The following is a 26,660-nucleotide window of genomic DNA, read 5'->3' as shown; positions in this document are numbered from 1 at the left end:
TATCTGAAAATCTCACATTTAAATTCAATTGCCAGAACCAACATTGCCAGTCCTGGTAAGTATTACACTGCAACGTTTGGGTGTCCGGTAAGGAAGACATCATACAACAGTTAACAAGGTTAATTCTCAACTATTTCAAGTGCTAAATAATGATGGAACAGTTCTGACACTAGTACTACTGTCCTTATATTTCATTTGTGTCAACTGGCATACTTGACCTTTGATGAAACCACAAATAAGAGACTTGCAGATTTTTATATTTAACAGAAGTGTCAAAATATCTAGGCTCTTTGCACTTTAAGCATTGAACCTTTGGAATACCTGGAAAATTGACACTTATACCCAGTTCTCAAGTAATAGAGCCACAGGTTAGGCAATTTGTCCTGTGAAGTATGGAAGCAAAGGCAGCCAAACTACTCGAGACCATATTGACAAATGATAGAATAACTCCAATACAAAAGCCACTGGAGAAACTACAGTAATACTCAATATAACAAGTAATCTAACAGATTTTTTCTGTTCTAAGTTATATTGCCTTCAATATCAACAAACAACAGCTTTGGTCAAAACGTCCCAAGACTGAAAGAATTTAAGATTCTCTTGATAAACCACCACGTCTTAATCTAACCAAATGACTGACGCAGCTGATGCATGAGCCAGATCAACATCCTCGTGTTACTTCTAACACCATTTCTATGGTTGGATACATTGCGGCTTACCTCTGAACTGATCTGTTTCTTCTTTTCCTTCTCCTTCAGATGCCATTCATAGATTGGAGTAAAATCACAGAGCTCAAATTTCTTAATAACATGGTTCTTACCAAGAATCTGTCTCCAATCATTCATGAAGTTCTCAATAAATATTGGCTTGGTTGCATAGTCAGTGTCTTTCATTACTGTAAACATTGTCGTAACCTGCAATTTGACATTCTTCAGAACAAAAGGAAAAAAAGAGATTGCAAACAGTTTGTACTGGTATTTGACTACTAAAAAATTAAGGACAACCTCCACAAATGTCAAAAGAATTAAAGATTAAAAGCACGAGCACTGATGTCATCAAACAAAAGAATGAAAAAAGCAAGACAAATAGTCCCTCTTTAAGCAACACAGGATAAAGAGCTATCATAGTTACCTCTTCTTGTTCTGGAGTTAAATCAACTGGCTGTCCATTGTAAAGCATCTTAACCCCATGAGATTTATATGGAGGAGGAAAAATAACACCATTGTGTTCCAAAGTAGTCCATTTCTGCCCTCCACCAGATCCAGGAGGAATCTTTAATGACTTCGTGAATTTAGACTTCATTGATTTCTTCATTTTGCTATCTTTCTTGAACGATGAATTGGTTTTCTTAATCTCCTTCTTTATTGATGCTTTACTGTCTGAAGACAAAGGCTTGTTCATCCTTTGAGCGATTGATATGTGGTCAAGACCATCTGTTCTAGATTCTTTTTTTACCAAAACTTCACACTTGACCTTTACAGGAGCAGAAGCATCTGAAACTTTAGCCTTCTTAACTGAGGAATCAGCCGAATTATTAATATCACAAAGGGACCTCTTGTTTAAACCTTTCTGAAATCTCGAGTCACTACTCATTTCCTTCTTCACTGAGGCTTTTGGTATGATATCTGAGGCCAAAAATTTCTCTTTGGACTCTGAATTCTTCGCAGATGCACCACTAGTAGACTTGAGATGAAATCTACTGAGAAGAGGCTTATTATCTTCTGAACCATCAGAATATTCCTTGCTACTAGCATTTATCTTCTGTGATGAAGATGTTGGTTGTGTGTAGGAAGGAAGCACTTTTGGCACATGCGAGGAGCTACCTTCTCCACTGTACCTGAAGTAAATCTTGCTCTCAATGGTATATCATCATCAGAATTATCAGAAAATTCGTTTTTGACAGATGGTTCATCCAAACTCATCTTATCCACACTGTGGGCAGCCAATTTGTGCTCCACAAACTGTTCATCCACTTTTCCCCCTTCCACAGAATTGCTTCTTTGAATTGCCACTGAAGTTGGATCGAGTCTATGACTTAATGGTTTGTCATCATCTGAATCATCAGCTTCAGCGTAAGACCTTTATAAAGGTGTCTTCACCATAGTAGTAGTCATATGTTCATGCTTTGATGAATGATTTGACAGATTAGGTGCTGAAGGCCGAGAAATTGCAGTAGCTGAATGGAGCTTGTCATTTGATATCCTTGAGGTAGCAATCGCCTTATTATTGTGCAAGCTTGGACTCTCACTGTCAGAAAAACTTCGATCAGATCTAATCCTTTCTAAAGATGCATCATGTATTTGAGATGCTGGCTTCTGTGAAACAGATTTCAATTGTCCATGCTTGGATGAATTTGCTCTTCTAAAGATAATAGGCCCATCATCATCTTCACCATTATCATAAAGAACTGGATTAACACAACCATCAACAGCCATTATTCTCTTGAGTATCAGTCAATTGGAGATTAGGTTCCACCTGAAAAATATCAGTTAAGCATGCAGATGTGAAGACAAGACGCCAAGTAGACTCTCTTTAACATTTAATGCTGCTTGAAATAGAGAAAATGCTTGCAAGAAATTAATTGTTAATTTTTGACCTTATGAAACAGAAGATAAAACTCAGGTCATGAAGTGGTTCCATTTCCAACAACTATAAATCCAATCTTGCGCTTACAATAACTTGATAAGCAATGAAGCCATAATAGCTTGGAGAAGCTGTAAGGAAATAATTACTGTTCAATCTTCACATTGCAAAAGCCCAACTACTTACAACACTGTGTAAGTTATGAAGCACACCAGATACAAGTACCTATTATCTAACTTTGTTTCAAGTTTCACTGAACCAGAGACATGCCATGGCACAAGAACGTGCCAGCCAGCCCATTATCACAGCTTGTGCCATTTGACAAGGTGTGAGAACTCCACAAACTCCTCTATCCCCTTCCATGCATCAGCACAAATCATACATTGGCACAACACGAGTTCATACATTCACACTGTGCCAATTGTCAGCTTAATCCTTATTTTCAAGTAAAGAATTAGGAATCAAATGTTATAAGATATCTAAATTATAGAGGCCAATATTTCTATATTTAGAGCTTAACCAAATAGTTATAGCTTATTTCCAGTTTTGCATTCAAAGTATTAGATTAACCAACTAAGAGAAATTTGGAAATATATAAAAAAATGAATGTTTGCTTGATGAACTAAGTCAGAAGAGTCTTCCAGGCAAGGGAAATTGAAACATTATATAGATTCTGAACAGCACCTGTAGGTGTCAAAATTAATTTCTTCTAGAAGAAGACTACACCGAATCAAGATATTGAGCATGCTTCTTCATTCAACATAATACCAGCATAAAGCCTTTCATTCTTTGCTTCTAAGAAAAGTTTAAGTTCTGAAAAGTGGAAATTGCTTTTATTTCCAAAGAAAAGAAAAATGCAAATATATGCAATAAGAGATTAGTTAGTTAAAATCTCAATGGTCAATCATCTTCAATTTTAAATAAACTAAATGCTACAGTCAGAAAACATTCTTTATAGCAGAAAAGGTTGATAAATTGCAAATATATAAATATATATAGCAATCATTTAAAATTCAGCAAAGCAAGAAGCTATCATAAGTCAAAATTCAGAATAAATATATTAAATGTGAAGAGAAAGCTACTTGCATCAAATACTGTAAGATTCTCTATCCATACAACAATAAAATCATATACAACAAAGATATCTACACGTTTTAGAAAACCCACAAACGTGATCCAACATTGAAGCAAATTCATACATTAATTTCAAAAAAGAAAAAAAGATCATGCTCATAAAATTTTAATAATGTAAGATCTTATTTATCCCTCCAAATACCCTCAAATATCCTTCATTACTAAAGCATGAAAAATGGAAGGAATCGTTGAATAAATAGGCCTTCCTCAAAATGATTTAAGCTTCAGAGAGAAATTAAAGTTCCGTTTCAAACTAAATTTTGGTTTCAAAGAGCTGCATTGGTTCCTCTTCTCTCCCTAACCACTACCTACCTCCTTAACCCTCTTTCACCCTCCAAAGTCCAAACCATAGACTCCATTTCTACCATAGTAGCTGATTATATTCACTTGCTTAGTTATATAGCTCGTCTCTTTCTTTATTGAACTAACCCGCCCTTTGAGTACTTGTAACATAATATATGGCTCAAAAGACATTTCAACACTTTGATCATAAGATGATTAAAATTTTAAAATAAAAACGTTTCGGAACATGATTCTCCATATCAATCACATAATGGAATCTATCATGTCGCAGTTATATTTCTTGTACTTCCATTCGTGTGTTATATCTTCAATTATCTTCTTTCTAGGAAAAATCTTTTTACTACAATTACGAGTCCTACGAAATTTTGAAACAATTATTCAAGGAAAACCTCTGTCATCAGCGAACAAAACCGCAATAAATAAATAAAATAAGGGCAGATTACTTTTGTGACATTAGTGGGGTCTCTCCTCGATTACTTCACCTGCGACCAAGAATGAATCACAAAAAGAAAAGATCGAGACTGATTAGTGGATTGCATCAGCAATAAAAACAGAAGGAATAAATCGAGATCGGATATGTAGAGAGAGAGAAAGAAAGAGAGGTTTCCGCCACCGCTGCAGAGGAATGTAGAGAGAAGCGGAAAGGGTAGGGAGAGACACACACACCAGAAGCGCCAAAACTACGAGTTCGGCTGCGGCGGCGGCAGCGGCGGGAAGAAGGCAAAGAGGAGGAAGAAGAAGAGAAGGATGGAGATGGAGATGGAGATGGAGATGGCCTTCTCCCTTATGTTTTCCTCATTCTGCAAGCATTGCTCCATAACATTCCATGTCGGGTTCGGGTCGGAGACCAACGTGTAGAGTTACTGTCCGAGTCGTCCGACCCGATAACTGGTCGGGATTTGGGAATTGGGATTAACCGATTAAAGACGACCAATCTAGGTTATAATTGGTGAACTGATATAAAATTTAAATATTATTCAGATTAAAAATAATTAATCAAATTGCCACAAGTAATTAGCATCAATTAACTCGGGTTTGGAATTGGCCGTGGAGAATAAAAGATCTTTCTGATACGTTGTCTGAGCCTTTTTGTTAGATCAAATTGCCAAAGTAATTAGCATCCTCTACTTGTAACTAATGAATTCAAACCTCTCCTATATTCAGGAAAAATATTAGTCATAAGAAAAGATAAAAGGATAAAAAGGAAAATCCAGTCGAAGCAAAGAATGAGAGATAGATAAAAGCATAGAACAATTTATGGAATCAAATCAAATTGGTTAGCAGCATCCAGTATGTTTGGTCCCTTCAAGAAAGAATAAAGAATGGATTAGATTGGCACACAGCCAGAGCCTGAGACACATCAGAGTACAAACATGTTGAGATTGTTGTATAATCTCTTAATCTCTGAGTGAAGAACTCTCACTTGGCAATCATATAACTTAAAGATGCTACTTACCATGATAAATAAATTGATTCAGAAATGCATGAATGTCAGAATATATAGCTAAAACTTTAAGCAAAAGGATTCATTGGACTTTGAATTCCAAAACATGGATATTTAGTGTTAGCTAATCCTCACATTGTATTTAAAAGAAGTTTAATTTACAGACTATCAGCTCTGATAAGCACTAAATGCAGGAAGATAAAAGAGAAGCAACAGAGATAACTCTACTTGATTACAGAACTACAGGCCTGATTACCAAGGCAACCTCACAAGCTGTACAGGCTAACTTGCCCTCTCAGATTGCATTCGCTTCCTAATCCTTTCGCTCCGCCAATTACTCACTGCAGCAACTGAACTCCCTCGCCGCCGCCTCTTTGGTTTCCGGCCTCTGCGTTTTCCAGAGTAGCAAGGCTTCAGTACTTTTCGTTGTGCCACGGCAGTCTTCTCGCTTTCTGGACTTGGTTCTTGCAGCGCAACTGTAGGGGCAGTGCTCTCCTCCTCAGAGGGGGAGTCAGCTTCTTGCTTTACCAACTCCTTTGGTTGCTCTCTTGGTCGACTGACCTCAAAATTCTGATACTCGTCCCCAGCTACTTGATTATCTATCAGGATATCATCAGCATTCTACAAGAAGAGAGGAAATTCTGTCAGCTTGCAAAACCCAATATTTTTTTTTCTTTCTTTTCTGATGAAAAATGAAGTGCTGGTTAAATTTCTTGAAATTTTATATTTATATATATTGCTAAGAAAAAGTGAGGGTTAATTCAAAGATCATCGATCTATCTTTAATAGCTGACCAAAAATACTAACTAAAAGAGCTTTTGATTTCTGGTACATAAGATCTTAAGCACCTAGAGATGTGAAAGACCATTACAAGTTAATACTTTGAGGCTTCAGTAGCAACTGATTCAGCCAACTGGAATGTACATTTAACGATGATTCCGTTATTAGTATCATATTGATCACTTGACCAAGCTACGCGTGACTCACGATTAGGTCATTTCACAAGTGAAATTTAAAGGTATCCCTCAAGGGGGCACCTTATGTAACTTCCCAATATGGTTTCCCATATAATCCAAAAGATTGACAGTAATTTCTTGTCATTTTAAAGAAGACAAAATCATAATTATCGAAAGCCTTACTTCCTTGCACAAGTCTCCAATCTGATGTGAAGACAGGGGATTGTCAGCAGGAAACAACACACCCATCGTGCTTTCAATTATATCCAGATCAGCTGCGTCTCCATAACTTGAAACGGCACTTTCAGGCATGACAACATCTTCCATCTCATAATCAGATAAGTTGTGAGGTGGACTACGTGGTGTTCCAACTGGCATTGCATCTCCATTCTTTCCAGGAGAGTAACTAGCACTTTGAGCATAGTTGGTCATCATATTTCCCACAAAAGATGTCTCCCCAGCCTTTTTGCATATAGCCTTGCTGAGATCATCTCTCAGTTTGAGTACTCGGGATTGAACAGCTTCAATGTTCAAAAGAATTTGCTCCAAAGAATTATCACCTCCCTTGGGGCCAAGCAACCAATCAGTATCATCATGACCTTTCATGCCTTCATCTACTGCACAATGGACAATGAAATAAGAAACAGAGATGCTCAACATCAGGAAAAGATACATAAGTCATTCTTCAAAGTGATACATATTTTTTTGGAAAAAGGGGATCAGTGAAATAAGACCAGTGATCTATATTGCTCACTGTTTACTCAATTTGCCATTTTCTAACCCCAAACTCACTTACCAACTTTCACAAGATGAAACAGAAACTTGTACTTCATCTTTCAGAAAACCACAACCATATTATATCTCAAAGAATAAACTCACAATTACACTAAATAGCAAGTACATTTCAACAGTTAATTATATTTAAGACATTCAGCATCATCAACTTGTTGATTTTTATGGAGGAAGCTATATATAATGTGTTTAATCATTATACCTTACTATTGTCAGTATAAATTTATCAAATAATTGTTTGGCTATTCCATCAATCACAGAATGAACACAAAGTAACTCTAATAACAATGGTAAGCAAAATCATTTTTAATGAAGTATTGTTCAACTTATGGAAAAACTAAATGTCAAGTAAAAGATATTCACAATAAAGTACCCTGAGTACCCTGAGGAGTAAATTATCTTTGATAAGAAAAGTTCACATTACTAAATTAGTTTTCAATTTGCATGAAGTACTAGTTAGGAACATAAAAGTTAATAAATGGTAACCGAATAGGTTGTATCTTAAAAAAAATAATGAAATTTCATCAATAGATATGGAATATGAATTCTGTTTTTAACCTGTGTGCCATCAAAACCAAGTAGATAGAGAAACAAAACTTTCAGCAAGAAGTTAAACCACAAAAGATACCTAGATCACAGTAATCATCAACTGAATGGCCATCTGTTTCAGTTCTCTTATTTTCTGCAGAAGTTGGCAAAGAGAATTTATCAATATGTAATTTGGGCACCTAAAGGACACAATAAGACATGTACAAAAGAGAAGTAATGGCACCATAATAAGAGAATATGTTGTGGTTTGACATGTATGATGATGGATCAACTATGTCTTCATATCTCTTTCTCTTTCTCCTCTTCATGGCATTTTTTCTGCGACTTTGACAAGACAGAGGCACTGATCTAGATACAGAACCATCCAATTCAATTATTTTTGACTGCAACTCCTTTTCATGTTTTAATAAACCAAGTTGCCTATCATATTTTGATGCTTGATATTGTAATTCCTTCATCCGCAACTCCAGCCATTGGCACCTCCACATTAGCGGGCTGATAAACTTTCTCCAATGAGCAGTCACCTTTTTCTTCCTGAAACACAACTTTTTAATCCTTTCAACCATTTACATACATTTATTCTCTGAGAGATTAAAGAGGGGAAAACAAATGTGCGAACAAATTTGCCTGGTACCACAACAAAAGTTCAAGACTAAAATTATGTCAAGACATTAGTTCTTCAAACTATTTTCACCAAGGCTAAACTAATAATCCACAATTATCTAAGACCATGAAAAGAGATGCATCCAACAACTTGCAAAAAAAATGATAAAACCTTAAAGTAGCACACAAGGAAACATGAATAGACAAGACTAATGGAGTAAGAAAACACTAAAGTACAAATATAGTAAGGAAATTTGAAGCTTGTTTTGCTAGTCAATATCCAACAATGGAGATAAATTGTCTTTAAGATTCTAATATATCATAATATCATTAAAAAGTTTTAGTAATGTAAGTAATCCAAGAGGTTAAGACCGTTGTTACATAGCCAATGTATGAATGAAAAGCCAAAAAGATAACTAAATCCAGGGACTTTGAAATATGCAAGCCAAATTTGAACTGTTCTAGATACTCCTAGTCAACAATTTCCATAAACATACAAACAAAAACGAAAAAGATATCATTCTTTGAGTTTTAAAGCACCATAGATTAATTGCCAAAAAATAACTAAAATCAACTATGTAAAGGTGAAAACCGCCTAACATATTAGTTTCACCACTTAAAAGATTTAAAACCAGCCTCAATTTTGAGCAAAAGCGCCACCAAAATTTATTTGATGAAATTAGAATTGAAATTTACAATGCTATATCCATCTCACAAGTGAAAACCGTACCAAAAGAATCCAATGATACAATGTTTCTAGTATATCCATAGGAGATAGTAACCTACAAACCATATATCCACATCATTATACATGCTCAGTACAATATACATATCTAATCAACAATTCTAGTTATATGACCCTAAATTTTATTCATTACAGATTAACTAAGGCCCTAAGCTTTCTTTCCTTTATAATAAAAATACGTCAACTAGAACATGTTGCCAAAATGATGTGTTGATAATTGAACAGCAACACAAACTAATAGTTTCAAAAACTAACAGGAGAAAGTATTATCTAGATTGTCAAAAGAGCAGTACTTGAACATCCTAGTGAGCCCATTGGAAACAGGAGCATCCTCATTTGTAGCACCAAAAGGTGAGTCCACTTCTATGTCGCTATGGTCCAGCTTCAGCTCAACATCCGATCCAGAACAAGTATCTCCAAAAGAGCTGGAGTGCTCTGTGGCATCAGGATCTTCAGCTTTCACCAATTCAACAGCAACATCACCAGTGCAGTCAAGAATATCTACCTCCTTATCCATTACTCCACCCTGGGCAAGAAACACGCTGTCCTCACAGTTATTCTTGCACATCAATGCTGCATCTCTCGCTTCAAATGGATCCCTACATGCCTCCTCAGTTTCAGATTTAACTATGATATTTGGTTTCCTTTCTTTGTCGACACTGTCTAAGGTCTGGGCAGGTACCATCCTGCCCAAGACTCAACCAGACCGAATTCTTGGGCTTCCCAAACCTGTCTATTAAAATAATGACATTAATCAATTGAATGCACATTCAATTCATTAAAGATTTGGAAACTAACAATACACCCATCAAGTACAGACTGAGTCAATCATCAAATTCCACAAGGATTTGATTGGAAAGATAGAATTCACATCAAAAGCAAAAACCCTAAAAACTCATAAACCCTAAAGATCTCAGCTTGCCTAGAAAAAGATGGTCCTTTCCACCAAGAACCACAACCAAATCTGCAACAAGATCCAATAATCACAATAGATGTCAGCTCCACATGACGATAGAGGAGCTGCGTGATGTTGAGTTGGTTGAATGGTGAGAGAGCAAGGGAGAATGAGGAAGGAAAGAGGGGACTTGGTCTGGTCAGCTGTGAGATGTCAAATTGTTGAGAGTCTAGAGGAAACCAAATTGTTAGAGTCTAGAGGAAACCCTAAAGGACTTAATCAAATCCCAGTTCAATTGAGCTCCAGCATCTTACAATTTTTGCAAGAAAATTAAGCAAATTTTAGCAAAAATTCTTGGATTTCACCAACTACTCACAAAAAATTCAGAAACAAATCAAGCAGCAAATCTTTGTAGCCAAAAAAATCAATCAACATCATAAGCAAAACCCTAAAACACTCAACTTTCCTGGGAAAAGATGGTCTTCTCTCCAAAAGTAATAATGGAATCTGTCGAAGAACTTGAACCCTAAAACTCTTAGGTAGAAGAAGATGCGGATAGAGATTCACCTACGACCCTTTCCTAAAGGGTGACTTCTATTCTGCCATCCTTTATGTAATCTCGGGCGTCTGGAGGTTGCAACTAATGATTTGTAGGCTGAAAGAAATCGTGTTCCGCTATGTTTATCCCAATCTGGTCTAGAAGAAGAAGAGAAAAAGGAACATAAATAAATTTGATTCCGTTAATCACAGCATCTCACTGAAATTTGTCGCTGAACTTAAAATCTAGAAATTAAAGGTTCCTAACCTTTATAGGAGACCCATATTGTTCTTAACAACTTTGACATAAAAAAATAATAAAGATCTGAAAATACATCATCACTCAAAATTGACATAGTAAACCTGAAACAAATGATGGCACTATGGCATTTCAAGATGAAAACTTCCCTAAGCTGCAAGCAGAAGAAGAAAGGACTAAGAGAGCAGGGGGCAAACCTGTTCGTCTAAATACCTCTCAGAATTAGACGATACTGATCCCCTCCCCGTCGGCGGCGAAGAGAGGGGAGGAGGAGGACGGGCACGGTGGACTAGAACGAGAGGTCGCCGGCGAAGAGGGAGAGAGACGCAGGTGGTGGATGATGGAGAGATGGGAGATGTAGGGTTTCTTGCCACGAAGAGGAGGCTGGTGGCTGGACGAGGATGACGTTTGGCTAAGGGTTAGTGGATCCGGTTACTCTAAGTTTAGGCTGAAAACGGGTCGGATTAATCCGACCCGACCCGAAATCGTATCCGGCCGGATTGGATACAGGTGCCAATTTGCTACCCATTTCGAAATCGGATTCTGATTCGGATTCGGTTTTATATAAGTTAGTCGGATCTGGACATTCGGATATCCGTTTACCCGAAGTATTTAATGCCCCTGTCATATTTGGCTTAACATCTTCTAATGGGTATGATTAAGGTAACTCCTACATTATAAAGATTAGCAATTATAAAGTACTTTTCTCAAGCAGTGTACACTATAATAGATATTGCCCAGAATGATCTCAGTGCATTCTATTTCAGCAATCAAACATTAGAGCATATCTTCCACAAGCTTTTGAATCGTTCTAAGGAGTGACAAATACAAGAATCTAAGATCATATATATATATGAAAGAATTTATGATCCAATAACATAATACAGGCCTCATTGGCTGCATTGCTTGTGTCTTCTGGTTCGCAATCCGCCGGCCGACACGAATATTGATGCAGCTGCCCGCGAAATTCCTTACAATGAACTGGCCAAATAGTTCAACAGGAGGATCAATGAAACAGTAGCTCAGCTCAGGGAGTCTCTTCCTCTTCCCCTTGCATCAGTTACACTAGTTGACATCTACTCTACCTGCTATAGGAGAGAGTATTTTTTTTTTAAATCCAGTTTGATTCTGATGAAATGTTATGCATTAGGAGGGTTTGAATCCTAAATTTATAAAAACATAGATATGTGAAATGTAATTATAGATTTTTTTTTTATTCTTTTCATATCTAGCAATTATATGCTATGTTGTAATGTGATCACAACATCCTTTTTCATCTTTTACTTCTCTCTTGTCTAAGGATGAATGGATATAATAGTTGTATATTTTCAGTTTCAGATTTTGAATAGACTCTAGCTTAGGTCCTTTTTCCTCACTTTTTCTTCGTAAAAGGAACAGAGCATAGTACTTAGGGTTTAGGATGCATGTGGCTCTCTGTTTGCATGGTTGCATAGTACTATGAGGTCATTGATCACTCAACTCAAAGTTTGCAGTCCACCTGTATTGACCAGATAAATATATAAATAAATATTTAGTAATATATAGTCTAGTAATATAAATATGGACCAAACTTTGCCTCTGTTGTAAATGTCATTAAATGTACTTCTTCCTTGCTTCTACAAGGCATTTGAACAGAGGCCCACTACCAACTCATTGACTGTTAGGAGGAGCAAACCCTAGAGGTTGATAGGGTGTTTGTGTACAAGGAGATATTGCAATGGCCTAATCCTTATGGCCCACATCCTTATCTATCAAAGAAATAATTAAAACATAGCAAAAAAAAAAATCATCAGGAAAGTAAACTTTAAGGATGTTGTTTTCATGACTTGAATTCAAAGAAATATAAGAGATCTGTTAAAAGAACAATCCATAAGTCACAGAAACAGCTTTTCCACTAATGAAGGTTATACTTAATATATTTTCCTTCTTTGTTATCTCCAAGGGGAACAAATATTGCTTGGTGGGTTGGCTGCTCTGATTCACTATTTTTATTTCCCTCTCAATAGTGAACACCATATGCTCAAAAACCTGCAGGATTGCAAGCTTTGCATACCAGCAACAACAGCAGCATCACATGCCTTCTCCTAACAACTAGTCATGATAAGAATTAGAGACATGGATTGCAGATTACTCATCCTCTATTTCACAACCTTTGTTGTTTCGTTCTCCAAATTTATAATCGTGGCTTTCATCACTAGCAAATACCATTGCAAAAGAGATAGAGAACAACAGTGGAACCTTGACACCTTAAAATAGACATAACATATTGATCAAATGAGAGATAGAGAGAGAAGAGAATCTAAAGACTGATGCAATACTACTGAGAATGCTACTAAATCTGAAGAGAGCTCTTCTTAGCCAAGTTATTCTTGTTATTATGCATCCAAACCTTGAGCACCCTCCTCCTCACCCCAATCTCCTTGCAGAACTGCTGCACCACACCATCCTCCTCCCTCTGAATCCTCCACCCAACCTTCTCAGCAAAGCCCAGCATCTTCTCCTTCTGCTCGGCTGTGAATTTGGTCCTGTACCTTCTCTTGATCACCATGGGAGGAGGCCTTGCCATGGCCATGTGGTCATATGGCCTTTGGATGAGGCCAAGAGAGCCTGAGATCAAGAGACCCTTTTGGTAGAAGAGGTCATAAGAGAGGGGCTCACCTTCTACCTCCTTTCTGTGGAAGTTTCTGTGGCAGTTGCAAGCAGAGCACTTCAAGGCCTCCATCGTTCCTTCTTCACCACCTGGCATGAACTCACCACAGCCATCAGTGGCAGCTCCACCAATGGAGGCTGCATGGTTCTTGAGGCACTCTCTGTACTTGATCACTCCTTTCTTGCTGCTGAGGTAGCCATGGCTCTGCATCTCTCCTCCATGATCAGAACAATCCATTCTCTTTCAAAAGGAAAGAGAGGTATTGTGGAGTTGTTATTGTAGGAGTCTTTGTTGTCTATGGACTAGTTCTTATGCTCTTTTAAGTGTGAAGAAAGCAACAATTATTTTGAACAGTGGATAGGACTAAAAGTACAACAGAAGGGAGCCAGAGCAGAGTCATGTGATAAGCTGGGAGTGACGGGGGTCAAGAGGCAATGCAGAATGCTGGAAAACAACCTAAGACTAAACAAATTCAACTTTCTTTATTAACAGAGAGAGATTAATATTTGAGAGAGCCCTGACTAAGTATTCGGCTGAGTGTTGTGATTGTCAGGAACTTAAACTTATATAGCAATAGTCAAAAAAATTAAAAGCATTGTGTAAGATATGGAGGTACCACTATTAGCATAAATTATTGGGGGTTCTATTTTACTATAGTAGAGATCATGAATTCGAATGGTACTCTAAACTTACGGGGATAGAATTTCTATGTGGATATCATATGAGCATGATTTGGGTTTGTTATGGTCTATTTTATTTTATTTATGCATTGATGAGGGATGACTTCTTTGTGTAGCTTATAATTAGTCTAAGAACTTAAAATTTATAAAAAATAATAAAGTTTCTACAAGACACAATATATAGAGAGAGAGATGTGTAATAAGAAAAAAGAAAGAAAAAAGAATGGGGTGTTTGCTTTGCTTGCAGTATCAGGAATCAAACTGATATCATGAAATGTTCACATAGAATATGAAATGAAGCACTATCAGAGAATCGGAATGCCAAGACAAACTAAAAAAAAGTGCCAGCAAAAAGTACTTCATACTTGGAAGAAGATAATATGAAATCCTGGAATTACTTTCAAGAAAGAGTAGGATATGAAATTTTCTTCATGAAACTTGTTATAGAGCAGTTACTTCTCTATCCTTTTTGTCACTTTTCAACATAGATGTTGTATTCATGACTTAAATTTGCAGCAGAGAGAATGGCACAAAAAATTATTGCCATATAACAAATCTCATCATACATCACATTCCTTGCTTCCAAAAAATAGTTCACCTTCTTCTTCTTCACCGGGTCAAGTGCAAATCTCATGCTATAATGTCAAAACTTTCTTCACACCCATGCAACTTCCTTTTAATTTACCTCCTTTTCATCCTCTGATGTGGGGGGCAGTAACAGTCTTGTTTTCTTGGAAAGTAATCTTCCAAACACTCATTCCTCAAAGGAGACAACTCTTGAATTCATTTATTCTCATGATTCATAGTACTGGGCCTTGTTGAGCTGTCACACAAGTCTTTCAGAGTAAGCTTCATGATTTATATTGTACATGAACTGGTCACGAGTCTTCTTGCACAGTTCCACTAACCTATGAAGGTGATGCATAATTTCTTTACTTCACTTGGGCTGGAGCATGGGTAGCTTACTAACTCGGCCTGCCTGCCAAACATTTCGATCAGTTGATCGAGCTTAATGGCAATAATTTTTTTTTATTTAGTAGGAATTTAGCCTGGCCTACTCGTACCATTATACTTTTAGCAGCTCAGTAGTTCAGCATCGAGCCTCTCCAACCAAAAAGATGTAGCTTGAAATTAGAGACCCAACCAAAAGCCACCTCAATCCCAATCCTAGACTCAAGATTAAAAGACCAAGAGTGCTCTTAGGCAATGTTTAGCAAAGATTGGAAAGTTTGTGTCCGACTTGACTTTGACCTGACTCGATAGTCGTCAAGCTCCTAAAATGGGCTTCATTGGGCTGGGCCAAGGGTACTCTACTTTACAGTGTAGAACGTTTAGATGAACTCTTCAGCTCAAAGCCTCCCTTATTTTTTTTTTGAGGAAAAATAATTTTGTCGCCTAAGAGAAAGAAAATTAAAGACATTTTAGTTATTTTCGTTCACACATATTTGATAAAAATATAAAACTCAAAGTGTAAATACTAAAAATAAAATTTGTAAACAACAAATAGGTTAAAAGATCAGGTGTTAAATGCAAATTGCCATCTTATAATCCCAAAACTTATTTTTTAAACACAAAACTCCGAAACTATCTGAGTCTTTTATCCACTGAAAATACAGAGAAAAAAGAAGAAGAAAAGATTATTAATTAGTTTATATTTATCTGAGAAAAATTAGAAAAATAAACATCAAAATTAAAAATAAACAAAAGAAATCAAATTAATTAATTTTTTAATATGCTTTGAGATTTGCACGTGCTTTAAAAATAAATCACTGATGTCATCCTCAGTATCGGGAAACTCCGTGACATGAGCGGTGACGTGAGGTAGCTCGACATAACAAACTTCTTAAGAAAAGTATTCACCCTTGCTTTTCTCATTAAATATCCGAAATACCCCTCCCGTAATTCCCATCTCTCCCCATGGCTATTGCATCGGACGGCTCCTGATTGCTTCATTGGTAGCAGGTAATTTCGTAACTTTATACTGACTAAAATAAAGGATACGAAAAGGAAAGAAGCAAAAACTTGGTTATGTTCAATGTATCAACGTCCTTGCGTCAAAAATAATGAGAAATATTTATTAAAAACTCCTTGTACTTTATTTTTATTAACTACTCAAAAAACACTCGTTAGCTTTTCTTAATGATCGGTTATCATATATTTTAAGATCAAAATAAAAAAGGAATCAATTTTTATGTTTAAATGAGAAGTATTTTGTTTTGTTTTTTTTTACAAGTATTTTTGAAGGATAATAAATGCAAAATCTAGGATGTTTTTCATAAAATTGCCAAAAAGAAGAAAGAAGTTAAACCCGATTTCCAATCAAAAGTAAGTTCTACTCTCTGAATCCCGACCACGTTTCTCTGACCGTTTCCCCGTGTTTAACTTATTAATCCAATAATTGACCCAAAACGCAGAGCCATAGCCGTCGGACTACGTAAGCATGAAACTTTTTTGTCCACTGACCGTCGCCTATCCCGATTCATTGGCAGCTAAAATGGTGACTTTGATCTCTATAAATGGAATGCATCCTTCCCTTCTTTTTTGTCAAAGAAACCCACTCATCCCGTGATCAGTTTCTTGTTGGTTTTTGTAGATCAAAAGATGGAAGCAGTTCCTCTTCTGACTCCATACAAGCTGGGCAAATTTGATCTCTCCCACAGGTCAGTAATCTCAAATCAATATCATTCTTGTACTCAGGGCTTTCATTATTTCCAGTTCGTGTAGTTGTTGATCCAAAAGATTCCAATTTTTCTGTTCAGGGTTGTTCTGGCACCATTGACGAGATCGAGATCCTACGGCAATGTCCCACAGCCGCATGCCATCTTGTATTACTCTCAGAGGGCCAGCAAGGGAGGCCTTCTGATAACCGAAGCCACGGGGGTCTCGGACACTGCTCAGGGCTACCCAGACACTCCTGGGATATGGACCAAGGAGCAAGTGGAGGCCTGGAAGCCAATCGTCGACGCCGTGCATAACAGGGGTGCAATTTTCTTCTGCCAACTCTGGCATGTTGGAAGGTCATCTACCTATCGTACGTACCATTACCCTTCCTTTCTTCTAATTGGCATCTATATATATATATATATATATATCCTTACATACTTGAACCAATGCTTGTATCTTTTTTATACAGAATACCAGCCTAATGGACAAGCACCCATCTCAAGCACAGACAAGCAACTGAAGCCTCAGCAGATGCACGATGGAAGTAGCCAGGAGTATTCTCCCCCTCGCAGGCTGCGAACCGATGAGATCCCGCAAATTGTCGGCGATTTCAGACTCGCCGCAAGAAATGCTATCGAAGCAGGTAATTAATAGGGAAATTCGAATTTAAGACACTCTTGTGCACAATCTTGCTAAGTCTCCCATGCACCCGGTGTCTCTGTCGCAGGCTTCGACGGAATCGAAATCCACGGCGCGCACGGCTACCTTATCGAGCAGTTCATGAAGGACGGCGTCAACGACCGCACCGACGAGTACGGCGGAAGCCTCGAGAACCGCTGCCGCTTCGCGCTGGAGGTGGTTCAGGCGATCGTCGACGAGATCGGAGCCGACAGAGTCGGCATCAGGCTGTCGCCCTTTGCCGACTACAAGGAGTCCTACGACTCTGACCCCCAGGCTCTTGGGCTGTACATGGTCCAAGCAATGAACAAGCTCAAGGTCCTGTACTGCCACGTGGTCGAGCCGCGGATGGCGATCGTCGACGGCCGGCGGCAGATCCCCCACCGGCTGCTCCCATTGAGGAAAGCCTTCAATGGCACGTTCATTGCCGCAGGAGGCTACGACCGCGAGGAAGGGAACAAGGTTGTGAGCGAAGGATACACGGATCTCATAGCGTTCGGACGGTTGTTCTTGGCGAATCCCGACCTGCCGAAGAGATTTGAGCTGAATGCTCCTCTGAACAAGTATAATCGGTCCACATTCTACACTCCGGACCCTGTTGTCGGGTACACAGACTACCCATTTCTTGACCCTTCTACTTAGAATATGTGTCGTTCCTGAAAGCGAGATTTCAACGAAGTCACTGTCTTTCTTTCAAATAAAAAATTAAAAATATATTAAAATAAAAAAAATAATATTTTTGGTGTGTAAACAAATTTATTTTCTTATTTTAATTTTTACGACCAAAATTTAAACGAAAATAAGTACTTTCTTCTTTTTCCTTTTAGCAATCAAATACTCTTTTTAAGTTTGAGACAGCTGCTTCTTGTTGTTGCATTAATGTAGTGAATAAAATACGGTCATTTCATGTTAATTCTAATCCCGGTGCCATTTAGATAGTATGGAAATTGGATATATGTAGCCTGCATTCTCAATGGGTTTATTTGGCGTGTATACCAATTTAAGATCTCTTATTTATGTGTCTAACACTTTGATTTTTTTTTCTCCTAAAAGTTAGATATAAGACACTATATCAATCCTCCCCGGATACAAAGACACTAAGGTCCCATCAAATTTTGTTAATATACTAAGCCGTTTAATTTAGACTTCAAGTCGTGTGTGTCGTTAAATTATTGCTTCGAACTAAATATTACTGAGACATTGCTCCAAATTATCGCGTTACCGAGCTACTCCTCCAAGCCTACCACACTGCCGAGCCATCATTAATTACTAAGTAATTTGGTTCATAGTAATTACTTAGAGTTAGAGTCGATCTAATAATATTCTTGGTCATACCAATTTTACTAGAGCGGTCGGTGTAACACTTTTTTTTTTTCTTTTAAATAGTTCTTCTTACAACCTTTAATTTTCTTTTAACGTACAAAACTCATAAAAGTTAACCAATAGTTAAATTTTGATTAGTTTAACAGCGAAAAGACACAAAATTGCTCTTATTATTTTTTAGATAATCATACAAATGTCCGTACAAAACAATAGGTTTTGATGAGTACGTACGTAAATATAAAATATAAATGGGCATAAACACAAATAAGTAGCTTTTGAAAATGTATTAATAAAGAGGGAGACAAACATTAGACAGAATATAAATATATTTGTCGGTAACATGTGTACTGTCTCCACCATAATATATAATACACAGTCCCCAATTATGCAAAAATTATGCATCGTCTGATGACAGAGCTACAAAGGCTGGCATTAATATAATTCTGTCAATTAAATCAAATTTAACCATAAAAGCTTATCCAGACAATAAAAAAGCCATTTTATATTGTATAAAATTATTTGAAATAAGTCCAAAAATGAAGCATAATTCCCAAATTTAGTACTTGACGTTCCACTAAAATTTAGCTGTCGTCTTTTAACTATTAATAGTGAAGTGTGTGTCTGTGTGTGTCTGTGTGTGTGTGTGTGTGTGTGTGTGTGTGAGAGAGAGAGAGAGAGAGAGAGAGAGAGAGAGAGAGAGAGCGGCGAGTAGAAGAATGGCGAGGAGAGCGGATGAGGAGTACGACTACTTGTTCAAGGTGGTGTTGATCGGCGACTCCGGCGTGGGGAAATCCAACCTCCTCTCCCGCTTCACGCGCAACCAGTTCTGCCTCGAGTCCAAGTCCACCATCGGCGTCGAATTCGCCACCCGGACACTCCAAGTAACCCTCCCCTTCTTAGATCTACTGCTCTTATTGATCGAATTCGGTCTTTTCCCGTCAAAATTGGTGATGAGCTTGTCTTGGATCTGCATCCTTTTCAACTCCCGATTGGATCATATGGGGTTTCCCACCCTAGGCTTGATAGATCTTGATTGGTTTCTTTGTTAACTTCCTAGATCTGTTTAGGTTTATTGTAGAAGGATGCTTGGCTTTTTCTTTCTTGCTTCTCAAATTAGTCTAGGGTGGATTCCAAGAATTTAGGATTGGTTTGAACAATTCGCTGACGACATAGTAGGGTTACAGACAAGCAATCTTAGATCTTTTGGACGTTAAAGAGCTGCGAACCAGCGCACAAGTAACAAGTTGAGATTTTCTGGATCGGGGATCCCTTTTCAAGAATCAAGACCAGATCTTTCACTAATCATGGTTCGGTGTCACAATCTAGAGATCCTAAACGCGTTGATTAGTGATGTTAGCGACCTCTTTTCAATTGGTGGGTGCTGCTCAAGTCAATACCCACGGTTAACATGTAGTAGAAAACCTTTCCGATTATGAAATTAATCCACAGCGATGAAAAATGCAAGTTTATAGAGATGCACAAGAGATATTTGATCACACTGTTCTATCAAGGAGATTTTATTTGTATAATAAAATTAGGCTTATGGCTAGATGACATCACTTAGTATGATGACATAGCTTGGATGGGTGAAAAATGCATTCCTACTGATTGACTAATCGAAATCATTTAATTGGAGTATCTTTTTTGGTATTATTATGACCTAGTTATTCCAACTTTTCTCATGAGGTAATGCATGAGGAGCACACAAGAAGGGTTTAATATGAAAGCAGCTGTCTATGTTGTGTTAATTATGATCCTTTCTCTAGGCTAGAATCCTTGAACAGCCCAATTATGGTAGTCTCCATTTTGTTGCATGTCAATGTTGGTGGTGTTGTCATTTGTCAATGAAAATTTTCTGGTTATGGAAGTGTACAAAATTTCTATTTAAATTTATGATTTTGTAATAAATTGCTGAAATAATTCATGTGTTTAGGAATCACAGATTTCATAGGACACACCATTAACACAAATGAATGAATTGATTAAGCTTCTTTTTTGTTGATAAAATTAAAGATTTTGTTTTCTTTTTGTTTGCTATGTCTGATTGTTAGTAGGGGTGTAAATGAGTTTCGAGCCTAGTCATTTTATTTAGGCTTGGCTCCGAGCCCGAGCCTAAAATTGAGCCTACTTTTAAGCCGGCCAGACTGAGCTGAGCTCAAGCCTAAAACTAGGCTATTTTTAAGCTGAGCCTATTTTTAGATCTAATATCTAATGGTTATGGATATATATATATATATATATATATATATATATATATATATATATGAGTCGAGCCGGCTCAGGCTAAGGCTTAGCTCGAAATTTAATTCGAGCCCACAAATTTATTTAGGCTCGGCTCAGTCCAAGCCAAAGCTGAGCCCAAGCCTGAGCGGCTTGTATATTTTGAGACCCCTTATTGTCACTAGGTGGTGGTTGGGATGTACTCTATAAGAGTTATATAATATGCCACATTAAAGCAGAAATTTAGATAAATACGTATTTACGTGTTGGATTTTATGCCCAATGCTATCCAACTGCATGTTGCCTTCTTGCTTGCAATCTATAATTTTGCTTTGAATTCCTCATTTCTAGAGTGGAACAGTGTAAAATTCTCTCTCATGTCTTCTGTTATTCTCTATGTACCTCCTGAAGGTAGAGGGAAGGATAATAAAAGCACAAATATGGGATACTGCTGGCCAAGAGCGTTATAGGGCAATTACAAGTGCTTATTATCGTGGAGCTCTTGGAGCCATCCTAGTCTATGATGTAACCAAGCCCACAACTTTTGAGAATGTCAGCCGCTGGCTCAAAGAGCTCCGGGACCATGGTGACTCTAATATAAGGATTATGCTTATCGGAAACAAGACCGACTTGAAGCACCTCTGTGCAGTTGCCTCGGAAGATGCACAGAGCTTTGCTGAGGCGGAAGGGTTGTCCTTCATTGAGACATCTGCCCTAGAGGCCACAAATGTGGAGAAGGCATTCCAGATGATCCTTGCAGAGATCTACCGAACCATCAGCAAGAAGACGATCTCCTCTCCAGATGACCCTGGGACAGGACCTACTGGGGGGGTCAAAGAAGGGAAGACCATTGTGGTGTCGGCATCAGAGCCTGACGGTACGAAGAAGCAGTGCTGCTCAACATAGTTGTGATTAATAGCCATTATTCTTTCATTCTATCACGGAATGTAGATGGCGGGATTTATGCTTTTGTATTTCAATTTGTTGTCCTTATTGAGATCGGGTGCTTGCATTAGTCTTTTTCTAATTAACTGCTTTGGATCTTGTGAACTATATACTCATATAGAATTATGTTTTTTTAAAATATGAATGGAGGAAAGATCTTCAACAGAAATGGTGGAAAAAAATGTGTAGTTTTCCAGTTGAGAGCTTTTTCGCATGGCGTCATTTGTCTACAGAAGCAAGAATTGACTCTCATTTCGAGTTTTTGTGCATATCCTTGTTCGAATGATATGTCGAAGTCTTTTCCCTGCAGAACTCAGGTAGCTAATATGCTTTCTGATTGGACTAAATAACATGGTAAATGTTGACTGGTGAAACTCTTTTGTTCTTGCTATCAATTTGCATGAAGCAAGCTGTTTTCTTGTTAGGTGTTCGAAGTATTTAGTTATAAAATGCAATCTAGTCTTTCTGTTGGATATGATCACTGTAACAATTAGTATTTTAAATTTAAAGATACAGAATTTTGCCATAGATTAAGATGGTTGTTTTAAATTTGAACCCCACAACACTTTAATGGTTACTAAAACACCATAAAATTTATCCTTTACCTCCACAAAATAAATAAGGAAATGAAATGATGCCCTTGCAACAACTTTTCAAACGTGAAGCCCTTGAGTTGCAGATATACAGCAAGTGTAGAACGACAATTTCCACCTTTTGAATATTTAACATGAACAATCACACCGCCTAGATAAATGACATAGGAACAGTGATTCCTAGAACAAGCAAAATCATACACTTTTGTAGATAAGATGGTCATTTAGTATTTTTCAAAGATCAGTTAACAAGAAACATCACACTCTAATCCATTTAATTGTTCTTCCATACGTTTCCAGCCAAATGTTATAACAAAAATAGGAGTAAAGACTAGGAACAACAGTTGTTCTTCTGCTGGACAGGCTGGCCCTTCATCTGAACAGTTGCTGGTTTCCTGTCCGTGGTGGGCTGGTTTCCCATTCTGTATCACAATCAAAACCCTATTGAGTACCATTATTTGTTTCCTTCTAGGATGTAACCAGAAAAAAAAAGTGAACCATAAGGTGAGATGCAATGAACAAGCTTATACTAAGTGAAGTCAAAGAGAATGCCTCAAGTTTATATATATGCAATATTAGTATACAAATAATATAGGCTTAAACTGTAAATAATTGCATTACTGGCATTATTTTTTGTTTAATTTTCAGGTCTGAACTATTTAATTCTTCTCTCTTTTTTTTTACCTTTTCTTAATTTCAGCAGACATTGTTAAAAAAGCTTTCTCCACATTGATCGATTCCTTTGCACTTGTCTCAAGGAAAGCAATGCCTAGTTCATCCGCAAAAGCCTGTAGTTAGCAAATTACCAGTAAGTCATAGCATGAAGTATAACTTGCAACTGAAGTCAGTAAGCATCTTCATTTGTCTAATTGATATGATAATATAGCTCTCACAGGTCAACAATTATCACTAAAAGCATTGATATATGAACCCTACTATATCATAAGGACCACCAGCCAAGATGATACATATACACAAAATGAGACAGAACTATACCTGTGCCTTTTCTGTTTCCACAACCTTATTCTCAACCAAGTCACATTTATTGCCAACAAGCAGCTTGCAGACATTATCACTAGCATATCTATCAATTTCATTCAACCACTGCTTGACATTGTTAAAGCTCTCCATCTCTGTAACATCATAAACAATCTGGAGAAGGTATTAGCATATTAATTCCAGTTTATCTGATTAAAGTACAGAGAGAAAACTACAGAAATAATTATTTATGATTTAGTAAACTTCTGTTAGGCTGAGATATCTGAAGCATCTCAGCATAAGGGCATGAATAGCAGCTCTGTGCTCTTTAGAAATAGTAATGCTTCCCCCTAATCTCAATTTTTGCAGAATGATAGCAAATTTTCATTTTATGGCATCAATCTATAGATCTAAACTTCAATTATAGTAGGTCAAAATGAAGTTACGAAAACCATGATATGCTTTGTATAAATAATCACAAATATGAATACATTTAGTTATCTAGAAAGAAAATAAGGACAACCTAATTTATGATGTTTTCATCTGAAAACATGGAACTTGAAAAGAAGGCAAAGTTCGAGTTTCATACAATGATTCCATGTGCTCCCCGGTAGTAACTACTTGTAATGGTCCTGAACCGCTCCTGTCCTGCTGTATCCCACTATAAGAACAGAATAACATTACTATTCAAAATAAATAACATTACAGAAGCACACGCACAAGTTATTTCTGCAAGAGGTGCTCCATATATATACTTAAATTTTATCTAGTAAAAATTTAATCAGACACTCGTCCTCTAGAAGGTAGCTTGGATACATCTTAAACTAAGTCAAATATTAGTTATTGCATGTAATGGAGCAGTTATGCTCATGTAATAATTTCGCTATCGCACGACATTTACCTAACCAACAATTAGCATTCTAAAATCCCCGTGGATAAAATTTCTATGCCTTTTTTACGTGAAATGGAAACTTAGCATGAAAGAGTCATAGAACTATCAAGAGAATATGCATAAAATAGTTGAGACAAGTTTACTGAAAGGACTCAAAAAAGGGTTACTAGTCGAAAACTCCATATCTCTTTTGCTCATCTAATACCAGAAAACTATAAGCTAATGAAAGCTACCATAATACCTCATGTGAGGATTTGCAGGGGACAGGCACAGAAACAACTTAACATATTCTCATGGAGGGGATACACCGTACACCACACCCTTACAACCAAAGATAATATAGTTTAAATGTTGACCCAACAATTTCCATGGTAGTCACATACTTGTTAAATGCATTCTTAATTAACAATATTAAGCATTTATTAACCGGGCCTCAATCTAGATATACCAGTAAGCTTAAAGATTATTCTAATAAATATATCAAACTAAGACTTTGTACATAGGAAATATTTTCTGCAGCATAATTATCAAAAAAATATTGCAAAAACCACTTACAATCTGCAGCTTGACTGTCTTCCCATCCAGCTCAATTGTTCGAATTTTCTGAAGCAAGTAATGTAATTAAAACCAAGTTGCAAAATTTATTGCATTAACTCACTTATATGACTAAATAATTGCAATAGGAACTGTTATCGGAAGGAAATGCATGAACTCACGAAATCAACGCCGATCGTGCTTATGTAGCTATCGACATATGAATCATCCTGCAAGGAACAAACCCACACAGATCAATACCAAACTGGAATAACCATCAGAAAATGCAAGAAAAACCTTGGAATCAGAACGCAACTCAGTAAAAACCAAAACTTTAGCATCAAAATCTCCATGTCTATTAACAAATTGTGATTTTTCGTCAAACATTTAATCGGCAACTATCGATACTCACGGAGAATCTGAGGAGGAGGCACGACTTCCCCACGGAGGAGTCTCCAATCAAGAGGACCTTGAAGAGGTAATCGCTGGAGAAGGAGAAGAGGAACAACGAAAGAATAACAAAAAAGAAATTTCAAAAAAAAAAGGGAAAAAATTCGAGGAGGTAGGCATTGGAACTTACTACTCGTTGCTCATGGTTACGAATCCGAAGAGAAGGATCAAAAGATCGTCTCCTTCTTGAGGTGTGGGAGAGGGAAGAAGGCCGAAACGAAAACAGAACGTTTGAGTCGAAGGTCACGGCCCACGGCGTATATTGACATGACATCGCGCATCATCGCGCATAATCGCACATCATGGCACATCATCGCATGCACATGTTAAAATGACGAAAATGGCCTCTAAATTTAACGGGTACTGGATACGGACGCGGATCCCGATCCGACTTGAACGCCATAGTCTATCGACTATCAGAGGGTTCGGATCCTCTACCATTATATTATGGTTTTCTTTTTCTTTTTTTGCATATGTACCCCTTAAAAATCACTTTTTTATGTGTGCCTCTTTTAAAGTTGACATTTACATGTATATTCTTCAAAACTTATATTTTTTTGCATAGTAAATATAAAGTTAAGTCTGTCTGAGGTATAGAAAAAAAGAAGAAATAGAAATAGCCTTTTAACTTAAAGTAATTTGATGAACCAACCAACTCTAATAGAATTGGTAGGTATCTTGCTCATAACCAAAGAGGTCATGCGTTTAACTCTTAACCCCAAATAATATTGTAGAGAAATTATTTGGTGGTTGGTGGTTTAGTGGCTTAGCTCGATTCGGTTGATTCAAAGCAAATGTTCGGCGACACATATGGCTTGAAGTTTAGATTAGATAATTAAAAGCTCGGTGGGACCTAAAGTGTCTCTGTATTTAGAGAGGGTTGTCCTTTTGTCTAGCCCATGTCTAACCCTCGGACTCATGAATAAAAAAAAGAAGTAATTTGTTGAAACTAGAATAATGATATTTCATATTTTCATATCTAATTTGTTTAATTTTAAAGGTTAGTTAACTCTGAATAGACATCCATACAAAACATAATTGTTTTAAAAGGTATACATATAAAAATTATATATATATATATATGAGAGGGGTATATAAGTGAATATGGAATTTTTTAAGAGTATACATGCAAGTGTATTGAATATTAGGATTCTTCACACAAATAGAATTTGATCAGGATATAAAGAAGAAAATTTATTCCTTACAAAACAAAAGAGAAATACCGCATCATCTTTAAATTAATAAACTAGTTG

The 26,660-nt window shown here is 37.0% G+C and overlaps 6 protein-coding genes across 17 annotated transcripts; 2 read left to right on the top strand and 4 right to left on the bottom strand.

The window, feature by feature from the left end:
- Nucleotides 1-453: 453 nt before the first annotated feature.
- Nucleotides 454-4,808, bottom strand: LOC140797582 (DNA topoisomerase 1-like). 4 transcript variants are annotated; one of them, XM_073151150.1, is made up of 5 exons: nt 4,687-4,798; nt 4,464-4,502; nt 2,597-2,995; nt 1,132-2,475; nt 454-914 (listed from the first exon to the last, which is right to left on the bottom strand). In XM_073151150.1, exons 4-5 carry the CDS (start codon nt 1,591-1,593, stop codon nt 624-626), a joined length of 753 nt encoding a protein of 250 aa, XP_073007251.1. In that variant the 5' UTR covers nt 1,594-2,475; nt 2,597-2,995; nt 4,464-4,502; nt 4,687-4,798; the 3' UTR covers nt 454-623. The 4 variants fall into 4 exon arrangements, with proteins under 4 accessions (XP_073007251.1, XP_073007252.1, XP_073007249.1 ...); XM_073151151.1 differs by lacking the exon at nt 2,597-2,995 and having other exon boundaries at nt 4,687-4,808; XM_073151148.1 differs by lacking the exons at nt 4,464-4,502; nt 4,687-4,798 and having other exon boundaries at nt 2,597-2,714; nt 2,809-3,396.
- A 769-nt stretch (nt 4,809-5,577) lies between these two features.
- Nucleotides 5,578-11,214, bottom strand: LOC140797571 (uncharacterized). Of its 8 annotated transcripts, XM_073151129.1 has the most exons (7): nt 10,998-11,174; nt 10,572-10,700; nt 9,403-9,842; nt 7,985-8,295; nt 7,841-7,894; nt 6,604-7,037; nt 5,578-6,085 (listed from the first exon to the last, which is right to left on the bottom strand). In XM_073151129.1, exons 3-7 carry the CDS (start codon nt 9,792-9,794, stop codon nt 5,747-5,749), a joined length of 1,530 nt encoding a protein of 509 aa, XP_073007230.1. In that variant the 5' UTR covers nt 9,795-9,842; nt 10,572-10,700; nt 10,998-11,174; the 3' UTR covers nt 5,578-5,746. The 8 variants fall into 8 exon arrangements, with proteins under 8 accessions (XP_073007230.1, XP_073007229.1, XP_073007234.1 ...); XM_073151128.1 differs by lacking the exon at nt 10,572-10,700 and having other exon boundaries at nt 11,014-11,214; XM_073151133.1 differs by lacking the exon at nt 10,572-10,700 and having other exon boundaries at nt 6,604-7,034; nt 11,014-11,214.
- Nucleotides 11,215-12,939: 1,725 nt separating this feature from the next.
- On the bottom strand, nt 12,940-13,863 carry LOC140797573 (zinc-finger homeodomain protein 4-like). Its single transcript, XM_073151136.1, has one exon. The coding sequence runs from the start codon at nt 13,685-13,687 to the stop codon at nt 13,133-13,135; it is 555 nt and encodes a 184-aa protein (XP_073007237.1). The 5' UTR covers nt 13,688-13,863; the 3' UTR covers nt 12,940-13,132.
- A 2,760-nt stretch (nt 13,864-16,623) lies between these two features.
- LOC140797861 (putative 12-oxophytodienoate reductase 4) lies at nt 16,624-18,227 on the top strand. Of its 2 annotated transcripts, XM_073151546.1 has the most exons (4): nt 16,624-16,790; nt 16,890-17,161; nt 17,264-17,437; nt 17,522-18,227. In XM_073151546.1, exons 1-4 carry the CDS (start codon nt 16,732-16,734, stop codon nt 18,112-18,114), a joined length of 1,098 nt encoding a protein of 365 aa, XP_073007647.1. In that variant the 5' UTR covers nt 16,624-16,731; the 3' UTR covers nt 18,115-18,227. The 2 variants fall into 2 exon arrangements, with proteins under 2 accessions (XP_073007647.1, XP_073007646.1); XM_073151545.1 differs by having other exon boundaries at nt 16,890-17,437.
- Nucleotides 18,228-19,328: 1,101 nt separating this feature from the next.
- On the top strand, nt 19,329-22,129 carry LOC140797413 (ras-related protein RABA2a-like). Its single transcript, XM_073150822.1, has 2 exons — nt 19,329-19,676; nt 21,427-22,129. Exons 1-2 carry the CDS (start codon nt 19,512-19,514, stop codon nt 21,919-21,921), a joined length of 660 nt encoding a protein of 219 aa, XP_073006923.1. The 5' UTR covers nt 19,329-19,511; the 3' UTR covers nt 21,922-22,129.
- A 627-nt stretch (nt 22,130-22,756) lies between these two features.
- LOC140797414 (ras-related protein RABD1-like) lies at nt 22,757-25,675 on the bottom strand. The gene is made up of 8 exons (XM_073150823.1): nt 25,538-25,675; nt 25,370-25,442; nt 25,140-25,187; nt 24,979-25,026; nt 24,121-24,192; nt 23,550-23,705; nt 23,238-23,341; nt 22,757-22,975 (listed from the first exon to the last, which is right to left on the bottom strand). The coding sequence occupies exons 1-8, from the start codon at nt 25,549-25,551 to the stop codon at nt 22,885-22,887; spliced, it is 606 nt and encodes a 201-aa protein (XP_073006924.1). The 5' UTR covers nt 25,552-25,675; the 3' UTR covers nt 22,757-22,884.
- Between the last annotated feature and the right edge of the window lie 985 nt (nt 25,676-26,660).

The sequence above is a fragment of the Typha latifolia genome, chromosome 11 (assembly GCF_019914945.1).
Source record: "Typha latifolia isolate L0001 chromosome 11, TyphaL0001v2, whole genome shotgun sequence".
NCBI lineage: Eukaryota > Viridiplantae > Streptophyta > Magnoliopsida > Poales > Typhaceae > Typha > Typha latifolia.
Note: the sequence above shows the minus strand (reverse complement) of the source record. Positions and strands in the feature narration are given on the sequence as shown.